Source organism: Oncorhynchus mykiss, chromosome 26 (genome assembly GCF_057628025.1).
Source record: "Oncorhynchus mykiss isolate SJ-2025 chromosome 26, ASM5762802v1, whole genome shotgun sequence".
NCBI lineage: Eukaryota > Metazoa > Chordata > Actinopteri > Salmoniformes > Salmonidae > Oncorhynchus > Oncorhynchus mykiss.
The window spans coordinates 7484679-7500983 of record NC_143047.1 but is presented as its reverse complement, the minus strand read 5'-3'; the positions used below and the strand labels follow the sequence as shown (position 1 = coordinate 7500983).

Here is a 16305-nt window from a genome sequence, read left to right as displayed (position 1 = left end):
ATATCCAGCAACTTTGCCATTGAAGAGGAGTGGGACAACATTCCACAGGTCACAATCAACAGCCTGATCAACACTATGCAAAGGAGACGTTGCGCTGAATGAGGCAAATTGTGGTCACAGATACTGACTGGTTTTCGGATCCACCTTTTTTTTAAGGTACAGTATCTTTGACCAACAGATGCATATCTGTATACCCAGTCGTGGAATCCATAGATTAGTGCCTAATGAATTTATTTTAATTGACAGATTTACTTGAATTGTAACTCACTTTTAGTTTTTTTGTTTAATTTGAACGAAAATATAGTTTAACTTAAGGAAGTGAAATGTAATCACCAAAGCGTGTTATAACTTACTACACCCTAGATAAGATATTTATAAATATGTTTGCATGTAGGCTATATATTATAGGTACTTAAGTTTATTCATTTTATTAGTAGTTTAGCAGTATTTTTTTATTTGTTTTAGGCCTGTTAGTAGTTGTACATAACATTTTTATGCTATTTAGGTTTTAAATTACGTTAAGTTGCCTTACTATTATTGTTACAAAGTATTGTTTTTTGTTTATTTTATTTGGACACCTTAACATGAGATGGTGCACCTAATTTCATTCTGCAAAATTCTGTATAAATAATACCTTAGAAAAATGAGGGGGAAAAAATTATAATTCATACTTTTGAATGCTAATATAAAATAGGCTATATTAATTTGTCTATTAATTTTTACCATTGAAGACGTTGTTATAGTTAACCCCTGGAAATGTAGAGATATGTATGTTGCTGATGTAAAAAAAATATTCTAACTCTAATATTTTCTCCCCTACGCGTGTGTGCATGCATGCGTGTGTGTGTGCGTGCACGCCTGTCCAGTCAAAAATGTTGAGGTGGACAGGAAATAGACCTGTTACCTTCCACTGGCTAGTATTTAACTGTAGCATCTGAAGACGTAGGAGGTTTTCCCATTTTTTGTTGTAGTTTTTTTTTGGGGGGGGGGTAGATCAGGTTTAATATTGTAGCTTCCATCAATGTAATTGTCTGCATCATTTCCAATCCCCCATATACTTGTTTTGTTTGTGTGTGTGTGTGTGTGTGAGATTTATATATATATATATATAAAACTTAGAAATGTCCTTGTTTTTGAAAGAAAAGCAAAACATTTGGTCCCTTAACATCAAATTGATCAGAAATGCAGTGTAGACATTGTTAATGTTGTATTGTAGCTGGAAACGGCTGACTTTTAATGGAATATCTACAGAGGCGTACAGAGGCCCATTATCAGCATCCAATGCCACATTTAAAATGCTAAACTTGGATTAGCTAACAGGCTAATTGGTCATTAGAAAACCCTTTTGTAATTATATTAGCACAGCTGAACACTGTTGTTAAAGAAGCAATGAAACTGGTCTTCTTAAGACTAGTTAAGTATCTGGAGTGTCAGCATGTGGGTACAGGCTCAAAATGGCCAGAAACAAAGACTTTCTTCTGAAACTCAGTCTGTTCTTGTTCTGAGAAATGAAGGCTATTCCATGCTAGAAATTGACAAGAAACTGAAGATCTGGTATAACGCTGTGTACTACTCCCTTCACAGAACAACACAAACTTGTCTGTAACCAGAATAGAAAGAGCAGTGGGAGGCCCCGGTGCACAACTGAGCAAGAGGACAAGTACATTAGAGTGTCTAGTTTGAGAAAGACGCCTCACAAGTCCTCAACTGGCAGCTTCATTAAATAGTACCCGCAAAACACCAGTCTCAACGTCAACAGTGAAGAGGCGACTCCGGGATGCTGGCTTTCTAGGCAGAGTTGCAAAGAAAAAGCCATATCTCAGACTGGCCAATAAAAAGAAAAGATTAACACAGACACGGGACAGAGGAACTCTGCCTAGAAGGCCAGCATCCCGGAGTTGCCTCTTCACTGTTGACGTTGAGACTGGTGTTTTGCGGGTACTATTTAATAAAGCTGCCAGTTGAGGACTTGTGAGGCGTCTGTTTCTCAAACTAGACACTAATGTACTGCCTGCTTAACCTGGAAGCCAGCTTCACCAATGTGTCGGAGGAAACATTGTTCAACTGAAGACCGAAGTCAGCCTGCAGGCGGCCGGCCAGCCACAAGGAGTCGCTAGAGCGCGATGAGCCAATGTATAGCCCCCCCCAGCCAAACCCTCCCCTACGACGCTAGGCCAATTGTCCCGATCACGGCCGGTTGTGACCACAAACACATTTCTAATCATACGTTGTTTTTGGAGTTTTCTGATGTTCTCATGCATTTGGTATGGAAGACTGATCTACCAAGCTAGAAATAGCTAAATGACTGTAGACATGGGGAAAAAAGGAATGGTTATTCATGGGGTCACACAGAAGTTGGGGTCAATGTGAAAGTAATAACATTGATGAGAACTGTGAAAAAGAAATGCCCCTAGGCCACAGCAGGGAGACGTTGACGAGGATCTTGACAGAGTCTGTGACAGCGAGATCGAGACATTTTAGTACCTAGGATGACTCGTTGGTTTTGTTCTGTGCAACACTCGAGATGGGCCTTGGGACCATTGTCTAATTTAATGGGTTTTGTGAACATCCAGACATTCTTAGTATTGAAGTTGCTATACTTATATTCCTTTATATGTAATAAATCCCTCCAGATTAACTAGTTCATGAAATAAGTTATTATGAATTCACTGTTACAATGGATTCTAATTTACTGTATTTCTTGATGGTGGAAGAAAAAAAACCTCAAGGATAAGTCGATTTGGACGAGCCAAACATTCAGTAAACACCACTATAAGAGCCATGCACTTTCGTACTTGCATGGCCTGTTTAACTAAATGCACTCCCGACCTGCATTCCTTAGCTCTCCTCTCGTTTCAAAACACTTAGATTATAGAGTGATTCAAAATAATTTAAAACATCTTAAAAAAAAAAAAGGATTACATCTCTATGCGTATTTCTACATATAACATGTACACGTTGAGCACAAAATGAGCGAATAACATTTAATTGAGCAAAAACCATCCACCGGCTCCCGATATGGCATTGTGGCTGTTTAACAGTACAGGTTGTTGTGAAGATGTGACATGAGGATTGGTCTGCGAGGGTGTCGCTGAGAAAGAGTAGAGGGACAGGGTCTGTGGGAGGGGTGTGTGTGCCGCCCTCATTCCCAGGGTCCTTTGGGGGCAAAGCTAGGCGTAGAAGGTCTCCACTTTGACTGCATGGCAGAACATCGTCATAGAGAACACCAAACCCAGAATCTACACAAAGGGATGACATACACAACCAAAATCAGTGTGAGACAACTACATCATCAATAAAGTGGCCCGTGTCCAAATACCCGTACTTGCGTCCTAAATAGTAGGCCGTTTGAGTACGCAAATGTTTTTACATTTTATAGCAGGAAATCTAGTTTACTTTAAATGCCCGGATGTCATACTCATTTTGTCTTTGACAACAGCTGATAATCAGCTATGGGGATTTGCTACATAAATGAACAGACGCATTCTCAGTATGCGGAAATAGAAAGTTTTATAGTATATACACTACTGGTCAAAAGTTTTAGAACACCTACTCGTTCAAGGGTTTTTCTTTATTTGTACTATTTTCTACATTGTAGAATAATAGTGAAGACATCAGAACTATGAAATAACACATATGGAATCATGTAGTAATTGGAAAAGTGTTCAACAAATCAAAATATATTTTATATTTAAGGTTTTTCAAATAGCCACCCTTTGCTTTGATGACAGCTTTGCACACTCTTGGCATTTTCTCAACCAGCTTCATGAGGTAGTCACCTGGAATGCATTTCAATTAACAGGTGTGTCTTGTTAAGTTAATTTGTGCGTTTGAGCCAATTAATGCGTTTGAGCCAATCAGTTATGTTGTGACATGGTAGGGGTCGTATACAGAAGATAGCCCTATTTGGTAAAAGACAAAGTCCATATTATGGCAAGAACAGCTCAAATAAGCAAAGAGGAACAACAGTCCATCATTACTTTAAGACATGAAGGTCAGTCAATATGGAACATTTCAAGAACTTTGAAGGTTTCTTCGAGTGCAGTCGCAAAAACCATCAAGTGCTATGATGAAACCGTCTCTCATGAGGACCGCCACAGGAATGAAAGACCCAGAGTTACCTCTGCTGTAGAGGATAAGTTCATTAGTTACCAGCCTCAGAAATTGCAGCCAAAATAAATGCTTCAGAGCTCAAGTAGCAGGCACCTCAACATCAACTGTTCAGAGGAGACTGTAAATCAGACCTTCATGGTCGAATTGCTGCAAAGAAACCACTACTAAAGGACACCAATAATAAGAAGAGACTTGCTTGGGCCAAGAAACACAAGCAATGGACATTACATTTTTGGTTCCAACTGCCATGTCTTTGTGAGACGCGGTGTGGATGAACGGATGATCTCGGCATGTGTATTTCCCACTGGGAAGCATTAAGGAGGTGTGATGGTGTGGGGGTGCTTTGTTGGTGACACTGTCTGTGATTTATTTAGAAATCAAGGCACACTTAACCAGCATGGCTACCACAGCATTCTGCAGCAATACGCCATCCCAGCTGGTTTGCACTTGGTGGGACTATCATTTGTTTTCCAACACACCTCCAGGCTGTGTAAGGGCTATTTTACCAATAATGAGAGTGATGGAGAGCTGCATCAGATGACCTGGCCTCCACAATCACCTGACCTCAACCCAATTAAGTGAAGTAGAAGCAGCCAACTACTGCTCAGCATGTGTTGGAACTCCTTCAAGACTGTTGGAAAAGCATTCCAGGTGAAGCTGGTTGAGAGAATGCCAAGTGTGCAAAGCTGTCAAGGCAAAGGGTGGATATTTGAAGAATCTTAAATATAAAATATTTTGATTTGTTTAACACTTTTTTGGTTACTACATGATTCCATATGTGTTGTTTCATAGGAGGTGTGATGGTGTGGGGGTGCTTTGTTGGTGACACTGTCTGTGATTTATTGTCTTCACTATTATTCTACAATGTCAAAAATAGTAAAAATAAAGAAAAACCCTGGAAGGAGTAGGTAGTGTACATTTAAGAAAATCTAGGATGTTTATACTAATTTCAGCTCATCATCTAGTAGAATTTGATGCACACTTTCCCACAATGCATTGGAAGAGGGGCGCTGTGAGTGACGAGCCCAAGTTCTCGTCAAGTAACCAAACAACAAAACTATACTACTTAATTTGGAAGATGCCGATAGCGAAGCTACTGCGGTGGTGTTCACGAATATTGCATCGTAGGCTACATCATTTAAAACCTTCTTTTTTTTTTTACCCAACATGGATTTCTGTTTTCTCATAAAGTGTTTCTTGTTCTCTGGGCCTTCGTCAGAGCTTTTAAACTAAATACTGAAACATGTTGATTTCTGAGTGTGTCGGGCTCGGGATGTGGCTGCGTTATTGATGTCATGTTAAATCAGGCTTTTTGTTTTGAACATATGGATTGTTTAGGTTTTGTAGGCTACCTGTTTCATTATTTAATGTATGGATCAAGCCTTAACTCCTTCCCAATGATCAGTGCTTTAGTTCATTATGTTGCTGTCCAGCGGTTCTGAATTTGCGATGCGCCCATCTGTCCGCGTTTTTCTGTGCAATAGCCTTTTGATTTGAAAAGTTTTGGTGTGTGTACTAGGCTAATGTATACGATACAGCACTTTGGTTTCACTAAGAAATATGTTGAAATGGGACCAAATGATTTGTTTCAGTCTTCAGTCCCTTTGAAATAGGATAGAATGGCTATATGGGCTACGGTATAGGTCAAATGTGATAGTCTGCCAAAAACCAGCCTGAGTAGGCCTATGTAGTGTAGAGAAATTAATCAAATTGGAAATTATCAGGCTGGTTAATTCAGTGGCTTGTATTCATGAAAATAAAAAAGTGTCAAAGGAAGCCACCTTGGATTTTGGCATCACTGCTATCAAATCCCATTGAGAACTTGCGTCATTGACAGAAAAACTTGAATTGTTGCATATCATTGTGTTGTCCTCCAGTGGATAGCTAGCTAACTAAAATTGTCCCTTTCCTAAATTAGCCATGGATGGAAATAGGGATTTGGACTTGTGGTTTTACCTAATTCTCTGTACTGGCCAATGATTATAATGGGGATTCTGATCCAACCATTAAGTCATACATTGCTGTGCCCCCTGGCCTGAGAGGATGGAAGTTCAATACTCAGCCAGTCAGTCAGGATCCACCACTACGTTGCGGTCGCGGCATACTGTATACCTTTTACTATGCGACGATGAGTACATAGCATGCAGTTTAAGTATATAATAAGCTAGTATGGGTATTCAGATACGGCCAGTCTCCATTGAGAATAAAAAGGTATAACCTCATGAATTGGAATTCACTGTAATAGTTAACAATAGTGGCTTACTTTCAAATCATCTAATTTCTTATCAATTGTTAGTGATATTAGCCTGGTTCCAGATCTATACAATATGTGCTTTTAACCAACTCCTCTGACTTTTGTCGTCATGCCATTGTCTGACCCCAATGCAAGCTACCGTAAAACGTTCAGATGCGCAGATATTTGGAATGGGGTCTGTGTATAGCAATGACAACCAATGGTCAAAGTCGGAAAAGCAAAATGCCGATCTTCTGGTGCCAAGCTAAGATGCTGTGGTTCCCTGTCAATAGACATCTCTCTATAAAATGTACACGTGTTTAGCAGATGTTAATGGGGGTGTAGCGAAATGCTTGTAAACCGTACAATGGTGTCACCAGTGTCTGTACCTGTGTGAGTGCCGTACACAGAGCAAAGATCCACAGGGCCACCAGATTCTCTTGTAGCCAATCCTTCACCCGTTCGTAGCATGGCTGTGGAGACACACAAGAATGGAAACAAATATTTGAAAGCACATTATACAAAACCCCGAAGTGTAGCCTACAGCAGGGTTGGGATCAATTCCATTTCAGCCAATAGAACAGCCATAGAAAAAAGTGATTTTACTCGAAAGGTTAGAGAAAACAAAAACTAACATTTTAATGTGTTTCCTCATTCACTCCATCTGGTGCTAGTCTTGGTAGACTTACAAGAGTATTGGCCCACAGACTCTTTTATACACTGGCCAGCACAGTGTCGCATCCCACACACGCCTTTTCCTCTGAAAATCATCTCCTTGTCATGTTAGCTAAGTGGGTCCCTTGCCTTCCACATTTCGCCCAACTCTGCTCTGTTGTTCCCTGGGATAACATCCTTATCTAGTGCGATGGACGGAAGGATGGGAGTGACTTGCAGATACCATCACTCTGTGCTGGGACAACATTTAAACAAGTGAGTGAGCTGAATTTTTCATGGCCAACACGAACGGGATATACACATAGGCGACGTCAACCAAACTTTCTCCGACTCTCCCTTTCCAACATTCATTACGTGTAACACAGTGAAAAGGATGATGGACCACTAGACAACTACAAGTCCTAATGTAAAAAAAAATTTGAATAGTTTATATATCCTCAAAGTGGTTGTTGTAATAATTCAAGATAGTGGCATAGTCAATGGCAGACAGTGATGGGACTGGCACAGAGTGCATGAGCCTGGCATGGTACACAGCAGAAATAATTTACGCCTTACAAGGGAACCCAAACCGGCTGCACGCATGCACCATTGTACATAAATGTATTTTATCCCCCCACACCAAACGCAATCACGACACGCAGGTTAAAATATCAGAACAAACTCTGAACCAATTATGTTAATTTGGGCACTTGCTAGCTAATTTGTCCTATTTAGCTAGTTTGCTGTTGCTAGCTAATTTGTCCTGGGATATAAACGTTGAGTTGTTATTTTACCTGAAATGCACAAGGTCCTCTACTCCGATTGGCAACTTTCATAAATTAGGTGCATCACCGCCACCGACCTTGTTCGTCTTTCAGTCACCCACGTGGGTATAACCAATGAGGAGACGGCACGTGGGTACCTGCTTCTACAAACCAATAAGGAGATGGGAGAGGCAGGACTTGCAGCGCAATCTGCTTCAGAAATAGAACGGATTTCTATTTTAGCCCGTGGCAACGCAGACGCAGAGTTGATTAACATAAACAAATCCACATCAAAATCTGTCTAGAGATATATCTGTGGAAATACTACTCAGTTTGTCAGACCAGGAAGCATCCTGAGAATCGGTCTATGACCCCACTATGGTGTTCTCCGTTTTTTTCCCCCATACGACTCCCACAAGTGTCACGGGACTAGTCTAAAGGTAACCCGGGACCAGTTTAAAAAATGAATGAATGTATGGAAGTAGTTTTGTGCCCCCAAAAAAAGGGGTTAAATGTGTCCCCCCAAAAAAGATGCAATTATTCCTGAGCTTTCTCCTAGATGTAAACCTTATTCTTTATGATACATTTTTGACTGTCTGTTTTGCCATTTAAAAGTGTGCTATTACTTGTGCAGCAAAGACCCCCCCAAACACTTTCAGGGATTAAATACCCCTTACATTTGAATATGCCTTTTACCCCAGGTATAAGGAATATGAGAACAGGTAGTTCTCCTCAGCACAGCAGTGTTTCCCAAAGCGTGGGTAGGGTTTTAACAAAACCTCTGGACTGTGTGGATTGTCTGAGATTTTTCGAAGTATAATGTTTTGCTTAGCTGGTTGGTCACAAGGGAGGCTTTTAGACAATTTTTTCTAAACATTTGGGCACCAAAAACTACAGAATAACATTTGGGAACGAACTAGTGTGCATGCGCGTGTGTATTCATTTCAGAGAGACAGAGTGTGTGTGTGCATATGTGTTTGTTCGTGCATGTTTTTATCCTGTGCATCTTACCGCAGTCCACCAGGTCCCTGGGTTCTCGAGGCCACAGTTGTCGCTGTACTCCAGACAGCAGGAGTCGGGCACACGGCTGGCGTTGTACACATCAAACCAGTCCGTATGGTTGGTCACGCCACAGCAGCGGAACTACACCACACAAGGACACTGCATGTCAATGACAGAACAGAGAGGAAAACCGAACATGCTACACACTAAAACCATTCTGCATGATTCATAAACGGAGATCGTTCTCAGGCACTGACATGTTAAACATATGTCACATCTTTTTTATTTTTTAGATAGTTCTCCCGCATCACTCCAAATGGGCCATTACTGAATTGGAACTAGATTAACATTGTGCAGTGTGGTAATGTATTCAGTGGGGTGTGGAGAGGGTCAGCTTGGTTTTATGGAATGAGAACGTTTCTTGCTGCGGTTTTGACATTTGACTCAATCTAGAATTTCACGTTGAACACATGGTCTCTCTCACTCACACTCACACACACATACACACACAACTAATGCACACTACAAACAATCAAACTGGACTCTGTAATGTAAAAGTGGCCCCTTCTGTGATAAACAGCCCAAAGTCTGATATCGTGTATCTTTTGAAGTCTATCGGCAGCTTTCACCAGCAGCATTTTTATTAGGTCCTTTTGTTCAACCTTTCCTCTATAAACTTTCCTCACCTTGTGTTTCCTACTTTCCTTTGCCCATGATTTGAGCATTGGATTTTTGGTCATGAATAATACAAAGCCGAGCACATCAAAGTCAGTGTGGAAACAAACAGTGTTGTTCTTCGGGGAGCCGTGCAGTCCAATTTGCATTCCTCTTACTGATTGACAGCCTATTTAAAGAATCGAAGGCTGTTCTTATTGGTTAGAATCAGGTTTGATTGTATAATCCCTTGTCCCTATGAAGTGGTACATATGATAATGTAATTAGCCTGCAGTACTGTATTTGTCATCCATTGTCATTCAGTGTCATAAACCGATCTAGGACCAGACTAATTTAAGACTGTAATGTTCTACTGTTGACCACCATGGGGCAGTCTAAGCAGGACAAGCTGACTTACATTTGACATTCTTCGGCTTGCAAGTCTCCCCCTTTTTCCTCCAAACATAACTATGGTTATTATTCAAATAAAATAACATTTTTATTGGTCACATACACATGGTTAGCAGATGTTATTGCGAGTGTAACGAAATGCCTATGCTTCTAGATCCGACAGAAGAGCAGTATCTAACAAGTAATATTGAACAATTCCACAACAAAACCTAATATCTAACAAATTCCACAAAACCTAATACACACAATCTAGTAAAGGAATGGGAATATATAAGTACAAAATATATGGATGAGCAGTGACAGAGCGGTTAAGATGCAATAGATAGTAAAGAATAAATAGTGAAGGATACAGTATACAGCATATACAGTTGAAGTCGGAAATGTACATACACCTTAGAAAAATACATTTAAACTCAGTTTTTCACAATTCCTGACATTTAATCCTAGTAAAAATTCCCTGGCTAGGCCAGTTAGGATCACCACTTTATTTTAAGAATGTAAAATGTCAGAATAATAGTAGAGTGATTTATTTCAGCTTTTATTTCTTTCATCACATTCCCAGTGGGTCAGACATTTACATACACTCAATTAGTATTTGGTAGAATTGCCTTTAAATTGTTTAACTTGGGTCAAACGTTATGGGTAGCCTTCCACAAGCTTCCCACAATAAGTTGGGTGAATTTTGGCCCATTCCTCCTGACAGAGCTGATGTAACTGAGTCAGGTTTGTAAGCCTCCTTGCTCGCACACGGTTTTTCAGTTCCGCCCACAAATTTTATATAGGATTGAGGTCAGAGCTTTGTGATGGCCACTCCAATACCTTGACTTTGTTGTCCTTAAGCCATTTTCCACAACTTTGGAAGTATGCCTGGGGCCATTGTCCATTTGGAAGACCCATTTGCGACCAAGCTTTAACTTCCTGAATGATGTCTTGAGATGTTGCTTTAATATATTCACATAATTTTTCTACCTCATGATGCCATCTATTTGGTGAAGAGCACCAGTCCCTCCTGCAGCAAAGCACCCCCACAACATGATGCTGCCACCCCCGTGCTTCACGATTGGGATGATGTTCTTCGGCTTGCAAGTCTCCCCCTTTTTCCTCCAAACATAACTATGGTCATTATGGCCAAACAGTTATATTTTGTTTCATCAGACATTTCTCCAAAATGTATGATCTTTGTCCCCATGTGCAGTTGCAAACTGTAGTCTGGCTTTTTTATGGTGGTTTTGGAGCAGTGGTTCCTTGCTGAGTGGCCTTTCAGCTTATGTCGATATAGGACTGTGGATATACAGGGCCTTGTGAAAGTATTCGGCCCCTTGAACTTTGCGACCTTTTGCCACATTTCAGGCTTCAAACATAAAGATATAAAACTGTATTTTTTTGTGAAGAATCAACAACAAGTGGGACACAATCATGAAGTGGAACGACATTTATTGGATATTTCAAACTTTTTTAACAAATCAAAAACTGAAAAATTGGGCGTGCAAAATTATTCAGCCCCTTTACTTTCAGTGCAGCAAACTCTCCAGAAGTTCAGTGAGGATCTCTGAATGATCCAATGTTGACCTAAATGACTAATGATGATAAATACAATCCACCTGTGTGTAATCAAGTCTCCGTATAAATGCACCTGCACTGTGATAGTCTCAGAGGTCCGTTAAAAGCGCAGAGAGCATCATGAAGAACAAGGAACACACCAGGCAGGTCCGATATACTGTTGTGAAGAAGTTTAAAGCCGGATTTGGATACAAAAAGATTTCCCAAGCTTTAAACATCCCAAGGAGCACTGTGCAAGCGATAATATTGAAATGGAAGGAGTATCAGACCACTGCAAATCTACCAAGACCTGGCCGTCCCTCTAAACTTTCAGCTCATACAAGGAGAAGACTGATCAGAGATGCAGCCAAGAGGCCCATGATCACTCTGGATGAACTGCAGAGATCTACAGCTGAGGTGGGAGACTCTGTCCATAGGACAACAATCAGTCGTATATTGCACAAATCTGGCCTTTATGGAAGAGTGGCAAGAAGAAAGACATTTCTTAAAGATATCCATAAAAAGTGTTGTTTAAAGTTTGCCACAAGCCACCTGGGAGACACACCAAACATGTGGAAGAAGGTGCTCTGGTCAGATGAAATCAAAATTGAACTTTTTGGCAACAATGCAAAACGTTATGTTTGGCGTAAAAGCAACACAGCTCATCACCCTGAACACACCATCCCCACTGTCAAACATGGTGGTGGCAGCATCATGGTTTGGGCCTGCTTTTCTTCAGCAGGGACAGGGAAGATGGTTAAAATTGATGGGAAGATGGATGGAGCCAAATACAGGACCATTCTGGAAGAAAACCTGATGGAGTCTGCAAAAGACCTGAGACTGGGACGGAGATTTGTCTTCCAACAAGACAATGATCCAAAACATAAAGCAAAATCTTCAATGGAATGGTTCAAAAATAAACATATCCAGGTGTTAGAATGGCCAAGTCAAAGTCCAGACCTGAATCCAATTGAGAATCTGTGGAAAGAACTGAAAACTGCTGTTCACAAATGCTCTCCATCCAACCTCACTGAGCTCGAGCTGTTTTGCAAGGAGGAATGGGAAAAAATGTCAGTCTCTCGATGTGCAAAACTGATAGAGACATACCATAAAGCGACTTACAGCTGTAATCGCAGCAAAAGGTGGCGCAAAATACAGTTTTATATCTTTATGTTTGAAGCCTGAAATGTGGCAAAAGGTCGAATACTTTCGCAATGCACTGTATATAATTATGTGCCTGTATCCTCCAGCATCTTCACAAGGTCCTTTGCTGTTGTCCTGGGATTGATTTGCACTTTTCGCACCAAAGTACGTTCATCTCTAGGAGGCAGAACGCGTCTCTTTCCTGAGCGGTATGACGGCGCGTGGTCCCATGGTGTTTTCCAAGCTGTTTAAAGGCACAGTCAATTTAGTGTATGTAAACTTGTGATACAGTGAATTATAAGTGAAATAATCTGTCTGTAAACAATTGTTGGAAAAATGACTTACGTCATGCACAAAGTAGATGTCCTAACCGACTTGCCAAAACTATAGTTTGTTAACAAGAAATTTGTGGAGTGGTTGAAAAACGAGTTTTAATGACTCCAACCTAAGTGTATGTAAACTTCCGACTTCAACTGTACATATAAGATGAGTAAGGAGAGATATGTAAACATTCTTCAAGTGGCATTATTTAACTGACCAATGATTTCAAGTCTGTAGGTAGGCAGCCGCCGCTGTGCTTGTGGTGGCTGTTTAACAATATGATAGCCTTGAGATAGAAGCTGTTTTTCAATCTCTCTGTCCCAGCTTTGATGCACCTGTACTGACCTCACCTTCTGGATGGAAGTGGGGTGAACAGACAGTGGCTCGGGTGGTTATTGTCCTTGATTGTCTTTTTGGCCTTCCAGTGACGTCGGGTGTTGTAGGTGTCCTGGAGGGCAGGTAGTTTGCCCCCGGTGATGCGTTGTGCAGATCGCACCACCCTCTGGAGAACCCTGCGGTTGTGGGTGGTGCTTTTGCCATACCAGGCGTTGATGCAGCTCAACAGGATGCTCTCTATTGTGCACCTGTAAAAGTTAGTGAGGGTTTTCAGTAACAAGCCACATTTTTTCCGCCTCCTGAGGTTGAAGAGGCGCTGTTGCGCCTTCACCACACTATCTGTGTGCGTAGACCATTTCAGTTTCTTGGTGATATGTACACGAGAAACTTAAAATTTCCACTGCCGTCCCATCGATGTGGATAGGGTCCCTTTGCTGTTTCCTGAAGTCCACAAACATCTCTTTTGTTTTGCTGACATTGAGTGAGAGGTTATTTTCCAGACACCACAGTCCGATGGACCTCACCTCGTCGTTGTTGGTAATCAAGCCCACTACTGTTGTGTCGTCTGCAACTTGATTATTGAGTTGGAGTCGTGCATGGCCACGTAGTTGTGGGTGAACAGGGAGTACAGGAGGGCTGAGAACGTACCCTTGTGGGGCCCCAGTGTTAAGGATCAGCGGAGTGGAGATGTTGTTTCCTACCTTCACCACCTGGGGGCAGCCCGTCAGGAAGTCCAGGACCCAATTGCACAGGACGGGGTTGAGGCCCAGGGTCTCAAGCTTAAAGGATGAGTTTGGCATGTACTATGGTGTTGAATGCTAAACGGTAGTCAATGAACAGCATCCGTACATAGGTATTCCTCTTGTCCAGATGGGTTAGTGCAGTGTGCAGTGTGATGGTGATTTCATCGTCTGTGGACCTATTGGGGCGTTAAGCAAATTGGAGTGGGTCTAGGGTGACAGGTAGGGTGGAGGTGATATGATCCTTAACTAGTCTCAAAGCACTTCATGATGGTCATTTAGTTCAGTTACCTTCGCTTTCTTGGGAACAGGAACAATGGTGGCCATCTTTAAGCATGTAGGGACAGCAGACAGGGATTGATTTAATATGTCCGTGCATGCATTTAGGACGCGGCAAGGGATGCCGTCTGGGCCGGCAGCCCTGCAAGGGTTAACACGTTTAAATGTTTTTTTCACGTCGGCCACGGAGGAGGAGAGCCCAAGGTCTTTGGTAGCGGGCCGCGTTGGTGGCACTGTATTATACTCAAAGCGCCCAAAGAAGTTGTTTAATTTGTCTGTAAGCAAGACGTCAATATCCGCGATGGGGCTGGTATCCTTTTTGTAATACGTGATTGTCTGTAGACCCTGCCACATACGTCTCGTGTTTGAGCCATTGAATTGTGACTCCACTTTGTCTCTATACTGATACTTTGCTTGTTTTGATTGCCTTCCTGAGGGAATAACTACATTGTTTGTATTCGGCCATGTTTCCAGTCACCTTGCCATGATTAAATGCGGTGGTACGTGCTTTCATCTCCTATCCACTTCCTTATAAACTTGCTCACTGAGTCCGCATGTACGTCAATGTTATTTTCTGAGGCTACCCGGAACATATTCCAGTCTACGTGATTGAAGCAATCTTGAAGCGTGAAAGCTGAGAGTTTTCTGTGCTAACAATGTATGAAATAATACATTTAAAAAACGAAATACTGTACAGTTTCCTAAGGACTAGAAACAAAACTGCATCTCTATCGGTGCCATCTTGTGTACATACACACACACACAAACACTCTGCTTAAGGACTTACATCCGTTTGTACGATCATCCAAGCGTTGGTCAAGCCCACGTTGCCCTCGGTGCCAAAGAGCTGGAGTCCCCTCTTCAAATCCCTCTGGGCATAGTGATCAATCTGGATACAAGACACACAAAGACATCAAGGTGAAGACATAAACCTTCTTACTCATGCAAAACACACACACACACACACAAATTCTGGCTCTGTCTCCGAAACACATGACTTAACCTTATTTACACATTCAGACAGTCAACAAACAAGATATCAATCTGATTGATCGCCATTGCTCTCTCAAAAACTGTGCCAGGAGAGTAATGTAGTCTTTTGGCATGTTTGTGTAGAGGGCTACAGGCTGATACCCTCAGTGGTCTGTTCAACCCACTGTCAAAAGGGTTTTCCCACTCGACTAAATCACATCTGTTTACATCCGTTTCAACACAGCCGCAATGTAGCATGAGTAATAGACTCTACACCTGATATTTTTCTGAGCAATATAATATACTGGTACAATGTAAAACACAAAGGTAACACAAAGGATCAAAGAGCATGGGTAAGGCCTTCAGGGGAAGTTACTAAAAAACAATATCATTAGTTTAGCTTTGTACTTGTCTTGTATTCCCTTTCTGAAAATAACAGGAGCAACTTAACTCTGACTTTTGTGTCATTAATTGACGTTAATGGGAGACAAATTTGAGTTTAGTGCTATTTCAAGTCAGAATATGGCCCTGAGCAGATACTGTCTCAGACTTCCAATCATGCCTCTGATGACACTGCTGTAACTTTAAAAAAATGCATGATCAAATATGTCTGGTGAAATCTGATATTTTTTTTAACTTCTACTCAAAGTTTGACTTTTCAAGCTGAGCCTAATAGACTCTCATTAGTAGGGAGTGTGAACTGCTGTTTCACTGTTAGCTCGGTATCGATGTTGACCTTGGGACTGCCGTCGCCTCCTTGACTACACCAGGCAAGGTAAGGAGGGAGGCATCAATTACTTAGAAGGAGAGAGAGAGAGCATAGGTGAAGCGCAGAGAGAGCAAGATAATGGGATAGAGAGAAAAGAGGGAGAGAGAATGGGAGAGAGAGCAGGAAATAAATTAACTTCTTATGGCTGGGGGGCAGTATTGAGTAGCTTGGATGAATAAGGTGCCCGGAGTAAATGGCCTGCTACTCAGGCCCAGAAGCTAAGATATGCATATTATTAGTATATTTGGATAGATAACACTCTGAAGTTTCTAAAACTGTTTGAATGATGTCTGAGTATAACAGAACTCATATGGCAGGCAAAAACCTGAGAAAAAATCCACCAGGAAGTGGGAAATCTTGTTGGAACAGTGGGAT

At 41.4% G+C, this 16305-nt stretch overlaps 1 protein-coding gene across 6 annotated transcripts in view; it reads right to left on the bottom strand.

Moving 5' to 3' along the window:
* Positions 1 to 1199: 1199 nt before the first annotated feature.
* The window catches only part of LOC110506293 (tetraspanin-4), a 116066-nt gene continuing 100960 nt past the window's right edge, over positions 1200 to 16305 (bottom strand). For 3 of the 6 annotated variants that reach the window (XM_021585758.3, XM_021585759.3, XM_021585757.3), the window contains 4 exons: positions 14977 to 15078; positions 8776 to 8907; positions 6736 to 6819; positions 1200 to 3239 (listed from right to left, as the gene is read on the bottom strand). In XM_021585758.3, the coding sequence (XP_021441433.1) occupies positions 3171 to 3239; positions 6736 to 6819; positions 8776 to 8907; positions 14977 to 15078 (387 nt within the window). In that variant the 3' untranslated portion in view covers positions 1200 to 3170. The remainder of the gene's footprint in view (positions 3240 to 6735; positions 6820 to 8775; positions 8908 to 14976; positions 15079 to 16305) is intronic. The other 3 variants (XM_090221789.1, XM_090221787.1, XM_090221786.1) reach the window with 1 other exon arrangement.